The following is a 12,914-nucleotide window of genomic DNA, read 5'->3' as shown; positions in this document are numbered from 1 at the left end:
ATTTGGGGACCTTTGATTTCTTTTTCTCATCTACTTGCTCTAAGAGTTTCAGTGCTGTGTTGAACTGCAGTGCAGAGTGTGCATCCTTGCCTTCTTCTTGACCTGAGAGGAAAAGCTTTCATTCTTTCTCCATTGCTGTGCTCTTTTCATAATGGCATTTATTATGTTGATGTTGGTATAATTTATTGTTTGTAGTTTGTTGAGTGTTCCGTCTTGAAAGGTTGTCAAATTGTTGTCAAATGTTTTTTTTTCTGCATCGAGTTGATCCTGTTTTTTTTTTCTCCTTTAATCTGTCAGTGTAGTGTGTCATATTAATTGATTTTTGTGTGTTGACTTCTCCTTGCCTTATATGAATAAAATCTACTTGGTCATGGTGTCAGATCTTTTTATTTATTTATTTAAGTTATTTTAATTGAAGGATAATTGCTTTACAGAAGGCGTTGTTTTCTGCCAAACACCAGCATTAATCAGCCATATATATACCTATGTCCCCTCCCTCCCATCTTCCTTCCTATCCCACCCCTGTAGGTTGTTAGAGAGCCCCTGTTTGAGTCCTTGAGTCAGTCAGGAAATTCGCATTGGATCCATACTTTATATATGGTAATGTAAGTTTCCATGTTACTGTCTCCATACATCTCACCCTCTCCTTCCTCCCCTCCCACCTCCATCTGTTCTCTGTGTCTGTTTCTCCAGTTCTTTTTAATATGTGTTGAAGTTCGTTTGCAGGTATTTTAATTTTGCATCAGTATTCGTCAGGGGTATTGGTTTCTAGTTTTCCTTTCTTGTGTCTTTGGGAAATCAGCAAACTATTAGAACCATGCTTGCTCCATAGAATTAGCAGGATTAGTGGTAATTCTTCTGTAAATGTTTGGTAGTATTTGGTCCTGTATTTTTCTTAGAGGTTTCTGACTACTTTTTAAATCTCTCTAGTTATAATGGGCTTCCCTGGTGACTCAGATCATAAAGAATCTGCCTTCAGTGCAGGAGACCCAGGTTCTCTCCCTGGGTCGGAAGATTCCCTAGAGAAAGGAATGGCTGTCTAGTCCAGTATTCTTGTCTGGAGAAATTCCATGGATAGAGGAGCCTTGTGGGCTACTGTCCATGAGGTCAGAAAGAGCCAGACATGACTCGGTGGCTATCACTTTCATTTTTAACACTTCTCAATTGTTTTATTTCTTAATAAGTAAAATAGTTTGTATGTTTCTGAGAATTTGCCAGTATCTCCTATATTCTGTCATTTATAGTCATTATCAGTCATAATACTTCCTTATCTTTTTGACCTCAGTTGTAATCACTCCTGTTTCATATCTGTTTTTAATTATTTGAATATTTTTTTCTCTTGTCCTTAGTCAAGGTGGGGGTTTTCCTATACAGTTTTTTCAAAAGATCAACTCTTGGTTTGTTGATTTTTATATTTTTCTACTTTGTATTGATTCTCTGGTTTAATCTGTCTTATTTACAGGTTTCCTTCTGCTAAACTTGAATTCAGTTTGTTTTCTGTTTTCTGCTTCCTAGAGGTCTAAAAATAGATTTCAGATTTAAGATCTTTTCTTTTTTTTACTGTAAGCATTTAACAGTTCAGACTTTCCTTTTAGTACAGTGTTCTCTGTGTGTTGCAAATTTTGTAATGTTGTCTTTTCATTTTCATCCATGTATTTAAAAATTTCCATGTGATTTTTTTCTTAGACCCATTTGTGGTGTAAGAGTGAGTTGTTTAATGTTCACATTTGAGGAATTTTCTTTTTTTCTTGTGTTTATTTTGTTGTTGTTAGGGAAGATACTTTTATGGTATCAGTCTCTTAAAATGGTTAATTTTGGCCTAATGTGTGCTCTCTCATAGAGAATGTTTTCTGTGTCCTTGAGATACATGTGTTTTCTGCTTTTCTTGGGCAGTGTGATCTGTACATGCCACTTCAATGTTGGCTTCATTTTTCTGACATATCTAATGTTAGATGTATATATATTTTTACTTGTTACAACTTTCTGGTAAATTGACCATTTTATCGTTATGCAATATTTATCTCATTGCACTTTTTTTTTCTTCAGTTTATTTTGTCTGATATAACAGTCTCCCCTGCTCTCTTTAGGATGGACCTTTTCCATCCTTTCACTTTTCACCTGTCCATGTCCTTAGGTTTGTGAGTACTATCTTTCAACTCTGACAAACTCTGTGTCTCTTGCCCTGGTTTATTCCTCCTGTTAGTTCTTCTAGTGGCTCCTGCTCCTGTGCATCGTATGGTGGTGAAAGACAGGCACCCTGGACAGCTCCTTTCATGCCACTGTAATTTCAGAAGGAATGTATTGATTATTTCCTTCCTATCATGATATTTCTTGAGATAGTCTTACTTAATAACTATATTTTTTCATGTTATTTTTTGCCATGATTTTTAATTATCCAAGAAGTTTTTTTACTTTTCTATTGTGATATTTATTTTGGTCATGATCTAATGACTCTTCTAATTTCAAATCACTGTTTTATTAATGGAAAAAAACCAAAGTCTTTGGCTTCTGATAATGCCTTGCTATGTAAATCTAAATGGATAAAATTATATTTGTATCTTTGTATATGGTAATTTTATTATGAATTGAGTTCATGTATTCTTTCTTTTTTTAAATGTTTTTACCAGTTTTCTTTCTGTAGTCTCGTATAGAATCCTGTTGACAAACTCAGCTGAGTACAAAGGATACATTTTTATCGTCTGAAAGATGCTGAAGCACATGTGAATGAAAGGATGATATAAAATTGTCCAAAAAATCTGTCAAAAGACAAATCCTCTCATGCCAGTTAATTTTTTGTAGATAAGCATGCATGCATGTGCGAGTCTGTGGTTTAGATAGAAGACATCATGATTTTTAAACTATATATCACCTTTTTTTTTTAGTTGAAATTATGTTATCAGTATAATTTGTGGCCTTGAAATTTTCTAAACAATCCTGTTAGTGTTTTAAGTAGTATATTACTAACAGTTGTGTTTCTGTATCCACGTCTATAATGACCTTTCATGCCATTCCACATTGTTCACCTTGGACTTTTTTTTTTTTTCATACTAATACAATATTTATTTGTTTTCCTTCTGTCAAACCCTGAGCCCACCACTTTCCCCAGGCTGCCTGGGGAGTTACAGGAAAGGGAACATACAGGGCAGACACAGGAGAAAGAACTATGGGAGGTGGAAAGAGCTCCTTCACATCGTGAAGAAGATGAACTAGACCACCATCAGGCAAAAGAGCCCCATGGCCTTTGAGAGGGCCAAGCCCGTGGTGTAGAAGAGCTACTGTTTCAAAGAAGGGTGCCTGGCATAACAGTGATGAAGCTCCCGAACAAAGTCCCACTTCAGCCCCGTAGCCAACCACCCCTGCTGTGGCAACTCGAGCTCCAGGGAACTTGGCTGCTGTGTCAAAGCCCTTTGAAATGGCACTGGTTTGGAAGCTGTGGCTAGGAATAAGTGAGATGGTCCGGGGACCTGGGGCTGCCAAGCTGCTGTGGCTCTCATCAGTCAGTGTCTCTGGTCCTTCACCACCACTGTGGACAGTGATCACTCAACAGGAGGGAGGTTCTCCCGATCAGGGAGTGGGTAGAGACGAATTTGCCACAGGTGTCCATTTTCAAGGGATGAAGACTGGAGGCCCGAGAGCTGCTTTCCCTGCAGAGAAGACAGAGTGGCAGGGAAGAGGTTCACCTTGGACTCCTTTCAAGTTTTCTTTAGGAGCCCTCTGTCAAAGGACTTGTAATGTTCTCTGTATTACTTCACTGTTAGATGCTTAAGCTTCAGTTGCTGAGCCCAAGCTTCTGAGTTCAGGTGCTTCATGTAACATTTCTTACCTTCTTGATCTGATTCAAGTTTCTCAGAGTGTCTGTGACACAGGTTTTCTTCTCTAAGGTGGGAACAGATGGTCCTTTAATGTGCTTTTATATTAAGGACAGGTTCTTGCCTGTAAAGTACTTATTTAATGTTTAGAGTAATACTACAGTAATTTAGAGCAACAGGAAGCCTTGAAACATTTGGTCCTTGCTGCTATTATCTACATCATACCTCAAAATTTTGACCTTTCCATTAAAAGTGCCGTGGACTTTGTCATCTCTGAAGACACCACTCATGCTGTACCTCGTCGAGATAATGAGTTGCACTCACTGGGTAGAACATAATATCTGACACTTCTGTATAGCTAAAACAGTGTTGAGCTTTATTTTTATATATTTCATGGATTTTGAACAATGATGTGAAACCCATATTAATTGGAGGATCTCATAAGGTCTTAGCAAAGAAATTAAAATTAGAGATCCATAATTTCTCCAGATACCCCTGCATGGATCTGTTAGAACACAAGCTTCAACCAAGTCAATCTGTACGCCTTACTACCCTTTCTCTTTTGCGTGAAAATGAGAACTTTTCATGGCCCTTTTGGTGACATGTTGTTTCATTTCAGGAACGACTGACCTCTGAGGATGTGGCCGTTGAATTCACTCAGGAGGAGTGGGAATTCCTGGACTCTGCTCAGAGGGCCTTGTACAGGGACGTGATGCTGGAGACCTACAGGAACCTGCTCTCCTTGGGTGAGAATGATTTCCTTCCAGAGCTGCCCTTGGGATCTGCATTTTCCCTATGTGCCCTTTGGAAGGCCCTGATGTCTTTCATCTGAGAGTTCCAGTGACTGGGGCATGACACAGCTTCAGAAGGTTAAACTGACCCTCTTCAGATGCTGTGTCTGTTTCATGTCATATCTGAGCTTGTCCCAGAGCTTAATTATGTACAAAGCTCACTGGCAAATGTTAAAAAAAAAAAATACAAAAAACCCGATTTCCTATTTTCTTCCTTTTGCCTTTTGCTCAGTGTTTAAAAAAATCCACGTCACTTTAGATTTCTTTCTTCTGATAACTCTGAATATCTATTTGTTTTCACTTGCTTGTTTACTTTTTATGTCTGCACCATTCTGCATGTGGGATCTTAGTTCCCTGACTAAAGATCAAACCCACACCCCCTGCATTGGAAATGCAGAATTTTAACTGCTGGATCATCAGGGGAGTCCCAGAATTTCTATTTCTGATCTGAATATTATCTCCACATTGGAGCCTGAGAAAAAGCTCTGGACAGTGGGGACTGATGTAAAAGTAGCCAAAAATACAACATATAAAGAAAAACGAGTATCTCAAAAGGGCTGTTTTTTTCTGTTTAAGAGTGGGACAAGTTGATGGATTGGATCCTCTGTGGTTGTTACTTAGGAAAGTGTAAGAGTGGGTAGAGAGATCATCTTTTTCATCCTAGATCCTACGAGGGGAGCAGATGTGAATCTCGCAGGCTCTTAGCTTGCCATCTGTAGGCTGAGCGCATGGTCCCATCTCAAGATGCTGTGAAGTCTGACCTTCATGTTGTGTTATTTTTACTCTTGTGCTGCTCTACCCAGTCTGGGAATGTCAACTGTTCCTGATGTTCCATTCTCCTTACTTTGTATCATTTTACCTCTTCAATTTCTTTGAAATATATTCCTGGGGGTCTGAAATTTTATCTGGTTTCCTTGCTGTGATAATCCACCTATGTTTAATTGGCAGCCTCTGGTGAGTCTCTGTGTAGTGGATTTAGTAGGTAACAGAAAACTGTGATGGAGACAGTATTCCTAATGTTACTTTCTTGCTCTGTACAAAGTCACCACTTGATGCTATCCAGTAGAGTGGTCAGAATGTTCTAGGACTATGAGAGAGAAAGTATCACGAGAGCCTGATACATCTTTCCAGGTTATTTTCTGGCTTTGGAGACTCTGTCAAGGGCACCAAGACAGTGTTGTTGATGTGTATCAAGGACCATATATTTTAGCCTCTGTAAATGGTATGGGAATTTATCCCAGGACAACTTTGTCCAAGTTCACATTCTCATATCTATGAGGCTATTGACTGCACTGTTGTTCTGTGCATTGTAGGTATTTTTTAATTTTGTCATTGAGTTCAAATTTCTGTGTTACTCTTAGTGTTTCTGTTTTGTATTTGCAATGTGTTGGATTATTGATTGGGGAATGGTCCCTATGGTAGAACTGGTGATCTGTCCCTCTTAAAACTCTTTATATATTCTTTGTACTCACTTACTCTCAGATGTACGATTTCCACATATTTTCTCTTTTACTGTTGATTGTCTTTTCAAACTCCCTGCACTTTAATGCAGAGTAGTTTATAATTTTGATATAGTTCAATTTATTATTATCTGGTTTTACTTTGTGGCCTGTGCTTTTGGTGTTATATCTTGTAAATCATTTGTGGGTCCAATTTCCAGAAACATTTCCTGCACATTTACTTCTAGGAGTTTTATACAGTTGGGACTTAGGTTTAGGTCTTTGAACCATTTTGAGTTCCTTTTTGTCTGTAGTGTAAGATAATGTTCCAAGTAAATTCTTTTGCTGGTGGGTATTCAGTTTTGTCAACATATCTTGTTTCATAGACTGCTTCCCCCATTTAGTAGTTTTTACACCCTTGTGAAACATCTTTTGAACATCTCTGCAAGGGTGTTTTTGTTTTTGCTTTAACCATTCTTTTTAAGTATGCTGCTGCTGCTGCTGCTAAGCTGCGTCAGTCATATCTGACTCTGCCCACAGACGGCAGCCCACCAGGCTCCTCTATCCCTGGGATTCTCCAGGCAAAAACACTGGCTTGGGATGCCATTTCCTTTTCCAATGCATGCATGCCACGTCGCTTCAGCTGTGTCCAACTCTGTGTGACCCCATAGACGGCAGCCCACCAGGCTCCTCTCTCCCTGGGATTCTCCAGGGAAGAATACTGGAGTGGCTTGCCATTTCCTTCTCCACTCTTTAAGTAAATTTACAATGTTGTGTTTCAGGTATACTGCAGTTTACAAGATACTCAGTACAATTTCCTGAGCTATATGGTAGGTTCTTGTTGTTTATCTATTTTGTGTATACATTAGTTTGTAAATATTCAGACTCCTAATTTATCTCTCCCTTTCCTGCTTCCATCACTGTCCTGTACTATCCCCTTTGGTAACCATAAGTTTGTTTTTCATTCTGGTGAGTTTATTTTGTGAATAAGTTCATTTGTATCATTTATTTCAGTTCAACATATAATATCTTATGATATTTGTCTTTCTCTGATTTCACTTAGAATAATCCCTAAGTCTGTCTGTGTTGCTGCAAAAGGCATTACTTCATTGTGTTTTATGCTGTGGAGGTGGCAACCCACTCCAGTGTTCTTGCCTGGAGAATTTCATGGACAGGAGTCTGGCAGCTGCAGGTCATGGGGTCTTAAAGAGTTGGACATGGCTGAGCTACGTTCACTTCACAATATTCCCCTGTATATATGTACCACATATTCTTTATCCCTTTGTCTGCCAGTGAACATTTAGGTTGCTGCCATATTTTGGCTGGTATAAATAGTGCTGCTAAAAACATTGGGGTGCATGTATCATTTTGAATTAGTTTTCTTCATTTCTGGATATATGCCCAGGATTGGAATTGCTGGTTCATGTGATAGCTGTATTTTTAGTTCTTTATGGAACCTCCATGCTATTCTTCAAAGTGGCAGTACCAATTTATGTTCCTTCCAATAGTGTAGGAAGGTTCTCTTTTCTCCACACCCTCTCAAGCATTTATTGTTTGCAGACTTTTTGATGGTGGTCATTCTGACCAGTGTGAGATGATACATTTTTGTGGTTTTGATTTGCATTTCTCTCATAAGTAGAGACGTCAAATATCTTTTCAGGTGACTGTTGACCATCTGTTTGTCTCCTTTGGAGAAGTATCTGTTTTGATCTTCTGCCCAGTTCTTGATTGGGTTCTTTGTTTGTTTTGATATTAAGCTGTATGAACTGTTTGTATATTTTAGAAATTAATTCCTGATAGGTAGCATTAGTTGCATATATCGTCTCCTAGTCCAAAAGTTTAGTTTTTATTCTTTTCTTGGTTTCCTTTGCTTTGCAAAAAGGTTTTAAATTTAATTAGGTCTCATTTGTTTGATTTTGCCTTTATTACCATGACTCTAAGAGATAGATTCAAAAAAATTTTGCTGACATTTATGACAGTGTTTTGCATTTGTTTGCCACTATGAATTTTATTGTATCTGGTCTTGCATTTAGATGTTTCACACATTTTGAGTTTATTTTTGTATGTGGTGTTAGAGAATGTTGGAATTTCTTTCTTTTTCATGTAACTATCCATTTATCCCAGCATCACTTATTAAAAAGACTTCTTCATTCTATATTCTTTCCTCCTTTGTTATAGAATAATTGACTCTGAGTAAATTGGTTTATTTCTGGGTTTTCTGTCCTGTTCTACTGATGTGTGTTTCTGTTTTGTGCCATCATCATACCACTTCCCTGGTGGCTAAGACGATAAAGCCGTCTGCCTACAACAAGAAACCCAGGTTCAGTTCCTGGGTCAGGAAGATCTGCTGGAGTAGGAAATGGCAACCCACTTCAGTATTCTTGCCTGGAAAATCCCATGGACAGAGGAACCTGGTAGTCTACAGTCGATGGGGTCACAAAGAGTTGGACACAACTGAGTGACTTCACTTTCACTTTGTTGACTGTCAGTTTGTAGTATAATCTGAACTCGGGAAACATGATTCCTCCAGCTCTGTTCTTCTTTTTCAAGATCATTTTAGATATCAGAGTTTTTTGTATTTTGGTAGAAATTAAGTTTTTCTTTGTTTTATGAAATATGTCATTGTTAATTTGATAAGGGTTGCATTGCATATGTAGATTGCCTTGGATTGTGTGGTCATTTTGACAGTGTTACTTCTTTCAATCCAAGAACATGGTATGTTTGTCCCATCTGTTTGTGTCATCTTTGGTATCAGTCATCAGCATCTTACCGTACAGTTCTTTTGACTTTTTAGGTAGGATTATTCCTTAGAATTTTATTTGTCTGAGGTGGTGAATGGGATTGTTTCATTAATTTCACTTTCTGATATATCATTATTAGTGTATAGAAATGCAGCAGTTTTCTATATATTTTGTATCCAGCAAGTTTACTCTGTTCATTGATGAGGTCTAGTAGTCATCTGGTGGCATCTTCGGGATTTTCTGTGTGTAGCATCATAGTGGCAGTTTTACCTCTTCTTTATTTATTTTACCTTGAATTCCTTTTATTTGTTTTTCTTTTCTGATTGTTGTGGCTAGGACTTCCAAAATATGTTCAATAAAAGTGGCAATAGTGAACATTCTTGTCTTATTCATGTTGTTAAGGGGAGTGCTTTCAGTTTTTCCCTGCTGAGTATGATGTTAGCTGTGTGTTTGACATATACAGTCTTAATTATGTTGAGGTAGGGTCCATCTGTGCTGACTTTCTGAAGGGTTTTTATCATAAATGGCACTTGAATTTTGTCAGAAACTTTTCTGAGTCTATCGATCATATGGTTTTGAGTCTTCAACTGTTACTGTGGTGTATCATAGTGATTAACTTGTGGATATCGAGAAATCTTGCATCCCTGAAATAAATCCCACTTGATCATCCTTTTATGTCCTTTGATGTATTAGTAACTGTTTGAATCTGCTCTTTTGAACTCAGGGAAGGTCTAGGAGAAAAAAGCCTTTTTCTACAAAAAAGAGTTGGATGCCTCAGAAAGGCTTTTGTAACTGGGAAGGCCTTCCAGAGTCAGTGTCAATCCCTCCTTTCCTTTGATACTCCTCGATCTTGAGATGCCCATGTGTGGAAGAAGAAACGAAGTAAATGTCCAATAGAGAGGTTAATCATACTTGGCAGAGGAACCCCAGTTTAGATAGCCTTTTCCTGGATTTTCCTTCTGATTTCTGCTAATAAGATTCTTACACAATATCCTGGAATATTGTGTATGTTTTTCTTGAATATAAGCATTCTATTGTAAGTTACAAAATCAGAGTTGGATACATTACATTATAAATAGTATAACAGGTATCATCCTGCTTTCCTCATATATCACAGTCACTTTTAAAATCTCTCTTGTTTCTGTCCCATACCCATAGTATAATGCCCATAAACTTGCTGAACCAGTTGTTTTCTTTTAAGGTCAGTATATTAGTTTGCGCTCTCAGTTATTTTCACAAAGACATGCAGTCAGAAGCTGATATCTGACATAAACCTGTGTACCCTATGCTCCATGCAGGCCCTTTCTTAGTCCTGACCAGTCCTCACATAGTACCTTGAAATGGATGGAAACATTGCTCTTACCTATACATCCCTCCACCTTCTACATACTCTCACTGTAAAGATAATCTCTGATAATTTATTGAACACGTTTCTCAGGACATGACCTAAATTGCTCTGTGCATCCATGATGACTCACAACCCATTTCGAGATGGGATAGTTGAATAATAGTTAGACTACTTCTGTCTTGTATCTTCCTTGATATTTTCTTTCTAAGTTCCTTGTTTTTGTTTTTTTTTTTAATATTTTCTAGTCTATTCATCGGAAAAGGCAATGGCACCTCACTCCAGTACTCTTGCCTGGAAAATCCCATGGACTGAGGAGTCTGATGGGCTGCAGTGCGTGGGGTCGTGAAGAGTCGGACACGACTGAGCGACTTCACTTTCACTTTTCACTTTTATGCACTGGAGAAGGAAATGGCAACCTACTCCATTGTTCTTGCCAGGAGAATCCCAGGGACAGGGGAGCCTGGGGGGCTGCCATCTATGGGGTCGCACAGAGTTGGACACGACTGAAGCGACTTAGCAGCAGCAGGAGCAGTCTATTCATTCGGTGGGTGGTCATGTTTACAAATAAGTTTTATCAGTCGTCCCAGTAGGTTCAAATTCATATCCCGGTTCTCTTACCACTTTGTGGGCCAATTGGGTGTGTCTCCTGCTCTGATTAGAGAAAAACATGTTAATTTACCTCAAGCCTTTTAAAGCAAATTAGTTCTGTCAGTAGTACATGTTTTATAGTAAATACTCAAAATGTATTTGTTTAAAAAAGGTAATATCTATATTCTGTCCTGTTCTTTATGATAAGACTTTACGTTATATTTTTTTAATATAAATCTGTTTATTTTCATTGGAGGTTAATTACTTTACAATACTGTATTGGTTTTGCCATACATCAACATGAGTCTACCACAGGGATACACGTGTTCCCCATCCTTAACCCCTCTCCCTCTTCCCTTCCCGTACCATCCTTCTGGGTCATCCCAGTGCACCAGCCCCAAGCATCCAGTATCATGCATTGAACCTGGACTGGCGATTCATTTCATACATGATATTATACATGTTTCAATGCCATTCTCCCAAATTGTCCCACCCTTTCCCTCTCCCACAGAGTCCAAAAGCCTTTTCTATACATCTGTGTCTCTTTTGCTGTCTCGCATACAGGGTTATCATTAGCATCTTTCTAAATTCCATATATATGCGTTAGTATATTGTATTGGTGTTTTTCTTTCTGGCTTACTTCACTCTGTATAATAGGCTTCAGTTTCATCCACCTCACTAGAACTGATTCAAATGAGTTCTTCTTAATGGCTGAGTAATACTCCATTGTGTATATGTACCACAGCCTTCTTATCTGTTCATCTGCTGATGGCCATCTAGGTCTGTTTTGTTCCATTGATCTATATTTCTGTCTTTGTGCCAGTACCATACTGTCTTGATGACTGTGGCTTTGTAGTAGAGCCTGAAGTTAGGCAGGTTGATTCCTCCAGTTCCATTCTTCTTTCTCAAGATTGCTTTGGCTATTAGAGTTTTTTTGTATTCCCATACAAATTGTGAAATTATTTGTTCTAGCTCTACATTATATCTTCTTAAAATTTTATTTATTTTTTAATTGAAGGATAATGGCTTTACCGAATTTTGTTTTCTGTCAAACCTTAACTACATTATATCTTGTATGCGTTTCACTTGCAGCATTTTTCAGCAATATTGTGTCTGACCCTAGTCAATAAATACACAAAGCACTCACTTTTTGTTTATTATATTTTGGTGCCATTAAACTAGGTAATTAACAATAGTGCATGGCGAGACATTAGCCTTCCTTGGTGGCTCTGTGGTAAAGAATTCATCTGCTTATGCAGAAGATGCAGGTTTGATCCCTGAGTCAGGAAGATCCCATGGAGAAGGAAATGGCAACCCACTCCACTATTTTTGCCTGGGAAATCCCGCCTGGAAAATCCCATGGATGGAGGAGCCTGGTAGGCTGCAGTCCATGCAGTTGCTAAGAGACTGAGCGACTTCACTTTTCCTTTTCACTTTCATGCATTGGAGAAGGAAATGGCAAGCCACTCCAGTATTCTTGCCTGGAGAATCCCAGAGACAGAGGAGCCTAGTGGGCTGCTGTCTATGGGGTCGCACAGAGTCGGACACGACTGAAGCAACTTAGCAGCAGCAGCAGCAGAGATTAGCCTTCCTTGGTTGCTCCGTGGTAAAGAGTTCACCTGCTAATGCAGAAGATGCGGGTTTGATTCCTGAGTCAGGAAGATCCCATGGAGAAGGAAATGGCAACCCACTCCACTATTCTTGCCTGGGAAATCCGATGGACAGAGGAGTCCAGTGAGCTTCAGTCCACAGGGTCGCAAAGAGGCAAACACGACGGAGCAACTGAACAACAACAACATAGGTAGGGGTTGCATTGTTTATTGGCTGTTAGAATACCGGTGAATATTATACATCTTAATTTACGTGTCATTTACAGATGATGGTCTTTTCGCGTGTATTCTGCAATACAGCTGACACATACTACTTGTTAACATTGTAAAATGCCTTTTCTTTTTGGGTACATAGTTCTATAGCAGATTTTAAAAACTACGCTGTTTCCAAACAGTTTTTTTAGTCATATTTTTCATTATCTTATTTGTTTTCAATTGTATACAACCAATTATGAATAGTTAATTATTAATTGGGTAAGCATGGTTTTTGATTATTTACTGTTATAATATATAATGTTTAGAATTTATTTATGTACAGTAAGTTTGCAAAATACAATGATAGTGTAATATTTTTCTTTTCAATTTGAG

At 38.3% G+C, this 12,914-nt stretch overlaps 1 protein-coding gene and 1 pseudogene across 1 annotated transcript in view; one reads left to right on the top strand and one right to left on the bottom strand.

Moving 5' to 3' along the window:
• The window catches only part of LOC138096465 (zinc finger protein 665-like), a 32,768-nt gene that overhangs the window by 16,821 nt on the left and 3,033 nt on the right, over window positions 1-12,914 (top strand). Inside the window, exon 4 of the mRNA XM_068992681.1 lies at window positions 4,429-4,555. Within this exon, the coding sequence (XP_068848782.1) occupies window positions 4,429-4,555 (127 nt within the window). The remainder of the gene's footprint in view (window positions 1-4,428; window positions 4,556-12,914) is intronic.
• Window positions 3,207-3,604, bottom strand: LOC138096115 (ATP synthase F(0) complex subunit C2, mitochondrial pseudogene; annotated as a pseudogene).

The sequence above is a fragment of the Capricornis sumatraensis genome, chromosome 20, assembly GCF_032405125.1.
Source record: "Capricornis sumatraensis isolate serow.1 chromosome 20, serow.2, whole genome shotgun sequence".
NCBI classification, from domain to species: Eukaryota; Metazoa; Chordata; class Mammalia; order Artiodactyla; family Bovidae; genus Capricornis; species Capricornis sumatraensis.
This window is presented reverse-complemented; position numbering and strand designations above follow the sequence as displayed.